The sequence below is a fragment of the Rhamphochromis longiceps genome, linkage group LG5, assembly GCF_057381845.1.
Source record: "Rhamphochromis longiceps isolate RC_006_pf linkage group LG5, R_longiceps_female_GT1.1, whole genome shotgun sequence".
In the NCBI taxonomy this organism is placed as follows: Eukaryota; Metazoa; Chordata; class Actinopteri; order Cichliformes; family Cichlidae; genus Rhamphochromis; species Rhamphochromis longiceps.
Window position 1 is genome coordinate 8,230,701 of NC_140561.1, and position 7,217 is coordinate 8,237,917.

General features: G+C 42.0%; 1 protein-coding gene across 1 annotated transcript; it reads right to left on the bottom strand.

Annotated features, from left to right (window-relative positions):
• Nucleotides 1-2,497: 2,497 nt before the first annotated feature.
• LOC146669158 (phosphatase and actin regulator 4-like) lies at nucleotides 2,498-6,284 on the bottom strand. The gene is made up of 5 exons (XM_085405619.1): nucleotides 5,781-6,284; nucleotides 4,573-4,634; nucleotides 4,285-4,425; nucleotides 3,491-3,567; nucleotides 2,498-3,080 (listed from the first exon to the last, which is right to left on the bottom strand). Exons 1-5 carry the CDS (start codon nucleotides 5,869-5,871, stop codon nucleotides 3,065-3,067), a joined length of 387 nt encoding a protein of 128 aa, XP_085261745.1. The 5' UTR covers nucleotides 5,872-6,284; the 3' UTR covers nucleotides 2,498-3,064.
• Nucleotides 6,285-7,217: the final 933 nt, after the last annotated feature.

Here is a 7,217-nt window from a genome sequence, read left to right on the forward strand (position 1 = left end):
AAGGCAGTTTAAGGGGAGAGCAGTGTCACGACTCATGACTTATGAGATGAATCATCATCAATTTGCAATTTCTTCACACGTTTAAATAACGACTAAATCGCTGGGATTTTTACTTTCTGCAACAATTAGTTAACACAACAAGCACATCTTTCAGCTCATCATTTATTCTTAAACTGGGTTTTGTTTTTGAGACCTGGGTCGTAAACATGCCTGTCTCTAAAGGACTGGGTCAGCTTCTGTTGTTTAAATGTACTATAGGCTAGGGCTGTTCATATATATCGGATGATGATATAAAAACATCTATCGTTTCATTTTATGCTATCGTTTCGTGGTGTCGCAAAATAAACTGTTTACGGCAATATTTTTTCATTATTTTGATGGTCACTGTAGTGGCTATATTAATTTCTTTAAGTTCTCTCTTTCTCTTATATTTAATATAACCACACTACAGACAGACAAGTGCTTGTTTTTATGTGTTGTCGTTAGCAACAAGGACGGTAACAGCATCGCGTTTCCGCTTGTTTATTTTCCACTTAAACCTTTCAAATTAAAGCTCAAGATCCTGTTGAGACTTTTCAAAATAAACTGAATCACGTGAAAGATGCAGAGTGTTTACGGATGAGAAGTAAAAAAGAGCCGCCAGGTGCTAAAAAATAAACCTTAGACTCAAACGTTAGAACAGGCTTTTCCCCGCAGCACGCCATGTAATAAATACTCACAATGAAAACGGCGGCCGTTACAACTTATGTCTAAAAATGTATCGTTTCATGCATCGGTTAAAACACTCGACTCCAGCTACATGACGCGCAGCTGGAAACACTTCACGCAAGTCGAGCTGCCCGAGATTCACAGAATTTACAGAAAATGTTACATTTTTGTGATTTATATCGTTATCGGACGATAGATGTCTTATATCGGGATATGAGATTTTGGTCATATCGCACAGCCCTACTATAGGATATAAATTAAATTGACATGGCAGTCAACACAAGAAGATTCAGACATTTTTCATAGTGCATGTTTGTTGTGCGTCTTCTCACCCTCTCCCCGAAAAATAATTTAACACAATTCAGTGGTCTACATATTGATCTTAGATGATAGTAAAAGTATTGATCCTTTCACACTAGTATTGATTGAATATAAATACAAGAGTTGGCTTCGATACTATCGATTTTTGGATTGATCCATCCACCGCTTAAGGAGGGAAACTAACCACAGAGACCAGACATTTTGTGTAGCAGGTTGTGAGGTAGTGATTTAATAGCTGAAGATGGGCCTATGAACATGGTCGTCTGAAGACTTAAGAACCTCTGCTTTATAAACCCCCTGTTACATAAAGTATGTTAGTGAGATAGTTCTAAACGGTGAAAAAACATTTGTTTGGGTAAACCTCTTTCTTCTGGCAGTTCTAGCTCCATTTTTCAACTGTAGTGAAATACCATACTGTAAATATTAGGGACTTCATCACAGCATCTGCCAGTTTGATTAAAGTCCCCCGATAGTCCCAACCACGGCAACCAGCTCCTAACAATAAATACTTTAACAACGCTTTTAACATCTAGTTTGGAAACGGAAATAGTTGTCATCAAGGGACAGTGTCCTCAAGTAAATCCTTAACTGACCAATCGGCACGCATTGCAGAATGATAGAGTAGAATGGGAAAAATTGGCTTTTGCAAGAAAAACAGCAGGAAATAGGTGGTATTTACATTTCGGACACATTAGCAATAATGTATTTGGGAAGAACTAAAACTCTAGACGCAGGTATAAATAATCGTTTTAGCCATTTAGCTTTTGTCTCTGTTCACTTCTATTCCCTGAGAGTCAGTGAGAGGGTCAGCAGGAAGTGCTTTATTTTTCAGCCTCTGATATTTCCACTTGACTGAAATGTTACATTAGGAGGGTTAGTTTATTTTTTATTATTATTTTTTAATATCAGGTAAGAGGCTTCTAATCTCTGAAAGCGGCTTTTCACTCACCTCACTTGCACCTGCTTCGCCTACCATTTTAATGCGTTTGTCATGTAATATTCAGGTTTGACACAACGGTTCGTTCTTATTCCCGTTCCTGTGTCGCCGCATTAAAGCTCATTAGATCAGCAGCTCGCTGCAAATTGGACAAATGCAGTCAGGTGAGCTTGTTTTCACGAGGGAGTTTAAACCCACATGACGTCCCCGGCACAGAGAGCCATTTGTGCGAGGATGACAAAGCGTGAGGATAAGAAACAGGTCACTGCCTGCATTCTGCCAACTAATTGCTGCTTCATCTGATGTGACGAGATGAACTTCACTCAAATGTTATAAATCTAAAACTGACATAAATCTAGGGGATTACAACCCATTCATCAGCCGTAGCCAGCTATCATCCGTCAGCCTAATTCTGACCTCTGTGAGGAAAAAAACAACTTTGAATCACATTTCTAAAATATCCCACATATCTCTTGTGCTTTTTGATATTAAAATATGATCTGAAACACACACAATGTACACACAAGACCAGGAGAGTTTGTTTTTACAAATTTGAAAGCCTGTATTGTGCAGACAATAAATAGTGCTTACAAAGGGATTTTCATCTTGTACACAGACAAGGTTTCTGTTTAAGAACATGTACACTGTCGATATGAAAATCATCATCAACTGAATCAGCTCCGACACAGCTCGGGGATGTGACTACTGATACTGGAGTGGGATTGGTCGACTCGGTCACATGCACGTGCCCCCCCTCCCGTGTCAAAAAAAGAGCGTCTTTTAAAAGAGTCCGTTTACAAAAACAAAAAGAAGTCAATGCTTTGTTTATTATGGCGAATGCGCAACCTCAGCTCTTCCTGCTCCGCTGACGAGGTGAAGTGAGGGTTAAGGAGATGGTCTTCTGAGCAGAAGTGGAGCTTGCTGCATGCCCCCCCCCCTGTCCTTCTGCTGGCAGATCCATTTCTAGAGACATAGCCTCCAAAGGTTCAACGGACCCAAATATCAGGACACCCAGTGGCTGCAGGCCAATGGAAGACTTTGTGCAAGGTCTTCACTAAAGAAACCAGATTTAAGCAACTCTTCACAGAAGAAACCTTGCTAAGGCCGGTGGAACCTGCGAAGCAGAAAAGGGGGGAAAGAGTGAGCATGGTTTCATCAATCAACAGTCCTATTATTACCAAATGGACAGGGCACTTAAAAAAAATGGGGTCTTGCGTAAGCACAACCCCAGCTAATTCTTTTTTTTTTAGCTACAGACAGTCCTGACAGAAGCAAAACGTAAGCTGAATATGTGCGGACATTCATTATAGCCGAGAGGTGGTGCAAATTTTTTCCCCCCCCCATCTCAAGGGCCCCGGCTGCAGCTAAATTTAAGCTCTACTCTGCAGGGTGTGCACTCATTGATGTTGAATAATGCACTTTCCATTCTTTGCACAATGTCAAACCGAACCCCGTCCGCTAACAGTAAAGCTAGCATAAATATAAAGAAAGGAAGCACCGGTGACGCCGTGCTCACACACTGACCTTGTCAGATGCTTGCTCGAAGAATGAACTTCCATCTCGTTGCTTTTGAACTCGTTCAGCTCCTTCCGTATCGCCGCCTGCGAAAACAAAAGCAACATCAAGCGTGAGCCCAGGTGTGCCCTCCCTCGAAACCCAAACGCGGTCGCTCAGGTGGTGGAGCTCAAATTAGGGGGGAACATCTGTTGTTTGGGCTCAGATTATATAAGCTTACATGGGTTTTTAAGAAGTGAAAAAAAAAGTGAAAGTGGCCCAAACTGAATGCAAATAAATGCGCATTAATGGGAAACCAGGAGCAACAATATAACCATCTTCCTCCTCTCACCCCTACCAGTCACAACAGTTGGGTGACCCTGCCCGAGTATGGTTCTCTTCCTGTTAAAAGGGAGTTTTTCCTTCCCATTGTTGCCAAGAGCCAACTTATAGTTCTGACTGTTGGTGTGCTCTCTGTTATTGGAAGGTTGTTACTTTACAGTTTAAAGCACCTTGAGGAAACTGTTACTGTGATTTGGTGCCATATAAATAATTTGAATTGATCTGAATTATGTGATGGATTAACCAATTGCAAATTATACATTTATGAATATTTATTGGGTCAAGAAGAAACACTGTCCAATAGGATCTAATGATTGGCAATCATCCAACAATCAAATACCGGATGCTAAATCATCTTTTTTATAAATACCCTCCAAAAAAGGAGACAACACAACAATTAAACAACAACAAAAAAAAGAGACGTTTAAAGACTATGTGCTTTAAAAAAAAAAAAACAACAACAGTGAAGAAGTTTCAGCTACCTTGTCAGCAGCTGACAGTCTGGTCCAGGGCTTGTCGGCTCTCCTGTCATAGTCCTGAGCTTTGGCCACTTCCACATAGTCGCTGAAACGAATTAGGATCTTTCTGTCCCGCAACTCATCTACCGTCGGCCGCTGGTTCAACTGGAAAACAAAACAAAACAACCAAATGGTTTCAGCTTATTCATGCAATCAATGGAATTGGTGATAGAAGCTAAATATTTTTTATAAAGCAACAGTGAGTGTGCTGTTGGGGTTCCTGCGGTGAACCCAAACATGGGAAATTCTTACCTTTCTGTTCAGCCGCTGTTTGATCTCCCTCCTCTCCTCCTGCTCAGTCTGGTCATTTCTCTCTGTTGACACATGAAAGGACAAACATTAGATGTGAAAAATGAGGCAAAATGATAGACGCTCAGGTAATCTGTCTGTGATTAACAGAGCCAGTGTGTCTGATCCTCCTTGCAATCAATATCCCCTAGTGAGCCAGCGTGCAGCAGCGCTCAGGAGAAGGAATGCAAGTCAGTCAGAGAGCGAGACTGGAGCAGATTAGGCCTCTAATAGGATTGATCTTTATTATACAGCCCAGAGATCCCTCAATGTCACTTCATTTATTTTTAATCTCGTTTCATTTGAAATTTTGGTCAACTAGTCTGGCAGCTTAAAGCAGGGCTGGCACCTGAGCGCATTTCTTTCTTTTTCATTCAACAGGAAAACACGATTCCAAATATTAAAATTTTTTGAATGTTCTGTGCTAGACAGTGCGTGTCATGCCAAAGGGCTAGCTGTTTGGCTTAAACACATGCCCCTGTGTGGAGAGAGAAAGGGGCAGCTGTTGAGGGCTCACAGGTGGCTCAGAGACACACAGATGTACAAAATCTAGGTCTCCTCACACACTCTTTCATAAGCGTTCTGTTCTTTCAGGGCAGCGGGACTAATTCCACTGCTTGGAGCGCTACAATCAAACAATTTCTTGCTGCAAAAATGCAGTTAGAACCACAGTGAAGTATGTTCTTATTACTGGGACTGCACGGGAACAATTTCCACATAATACGTGGACACTGTGTAATCAGAGGGGGACCGTTATCTGCTGAAAAAAGAGAATTTGGCCATGATAACTACAGCCTCCTACAAACAAAAAGCAGAGCTGCCATTCTCAATTCAATTCAATTCAATTCAAAACTTTATTGATCCTGAAGGTTGACCCCGAAGGAAATTGGGTAATGACTGATTATGAAGCTTTCCGTCATTATCCACTTATTTAAAAATATTATCTATTTGTCCATGTGGCATGAGAGTCCAAAGTAACTTATTAAAGTAGTATTAAAGATATATGAAACGACCAAAGTCTGAAATAAATAAGAAGTGGACCATTAAGTCAATGTAAACTCCGGGAGCACCTGACTGTAATATTACAATTAGGATCAGAAACTTCGTTTTTTAAGACGCAGGCCTGCCATGAAGTGGGAGTGGAAAGCTCCGTGGATGCTCGCTTTACTTACGCTTCAAAATGTTCCGGCTCTCCAGCTCCTCCACTGCCGGCCTCTGGCTCAGTCTCCTGCGGAAAAACACCAGAATTACGTTCTGGACCATGTTTTCCTCCCACAGCACCCGTCAATAGTCTTTTCAGTCCTTTCACTGCTACTAGCACTTGGCGCGCTTGTGCCGGTGCGCAGAGAGCCGAGAGCTGCGCATCCAAAACGCGTTCCACCTCGAGTCCGACGCGCTGCTCGTTTTGGTCTTTGAAGTATTACAACTCCACATCGGGAACTCAAAGTCAGGCCCCGCGTTTCGCAGCTCCGTGGAAAGGAAATAATGTGAGATTGTCCCTGACTCTGCTCCGTTTGGAGGCTGCTCGAGCAGACGCTGAGTTTAGAGAGCGAGGAGCGCTGGTTGGCTGCTCGGTGGAGTCCCCGCGGACGTTCGGGGGATGAGGAGAGAGCTCTGCGATGCGCGCTGAGTGGACTGAGAGTGGTGCAGCACCGCCTGCCTCCTTTTTAGCTCACTACTAATGTGAAGGGGTGGGACTGAGGAGGAGATTCCCTGTGTACCCACTCACACGCAACACACGCACACACACAGACGGCTGCGATGAAGCGAGCTGTTCTGTATTGAAACACGTTTACAGGATCAGGGGCATTTCCAGGAATTTAACATGGGGTGGTAGAGGAGCATCAACGAAAGAGGGGGATTAGAAGAAATATATAACAAAAGGGGAAAAAGAAAATTACTGCCTAAAATTTAGTGGACAATTTAGCAACTAACAATGCGGTTTTTTCTTTTATGGACAGACCAAATACGCGTTAGTAACGACATTTTAACGACAAAAAAAAGCTATAAAATGCAGATCTGTTAGTTTATTCTCATTAACTGTTTTATTTTTTGTAAGGTAAAGATGCTACAGCCATACAGAGAAAATCCCTCTGAGCAATCACTTGGGAAGGAAAAACTCCCTTTTAGCAGGAAGAAACTTCCGGAACCAAATTCAGAGAGCGGTTGGGAGCGCAGGACAGGCCAGAAACATTTATTTAGCGCAAGAATTTCAGAAAACCGTGAAAGCTTAACCCCATTTGAAATCCTAAAATTATGCGTTCTGCCCACTTCTTAAGACTTTTTCATTTTCAGCAAAGAAATGTAAGACAAAGGAAACATCCCCACTGTTGACAACCTCCAAGCAATACATTTTTTGGCATTTTCTTTCCAATAAATTAATTAAATAAGTAACTGTTCTGCAATTGACTGGCCTAATCAGTCCAGCACTAACAATGCAGTCATGTGGGCAGATGCTCAGCCCTACATACAAGCTGTACTCATGTGTTAATTCCTTGCAGCTTTTGAGCGGTTTGACAGACTCAGATTTCTACACCATTCAACATCATCTGATGTTTATGATTCCCTTCTATCATACATTTCCGCCCTGCCACCTATACATATACAGA

Bases quoted from the DNA above. Each gene is read 5' to 3' on its own strand.
- LOC146669158 (XM_085405619.1), bottom strand. From the start codon at position 5,871: ATGGTCCAGAACGTAATTCTGGTGTTTTTCCGCAGGAGACTGAGCCAG. The intron at 4,426-4,572 runs GTAAGAATTTCC...TTTGTTTTCCAG, and splicing joins AACAGCGGCTGAACAGAAAG to TTGAACCAGCGGCCGACGGT. The intron at 3,568-4,284 runs GTAGCTGAAACT...TTGTTTTCGCAG, and splicing joins GACTGTCAGCTGCTGACAAG to GCGGCGATACGGAAGGAGCT.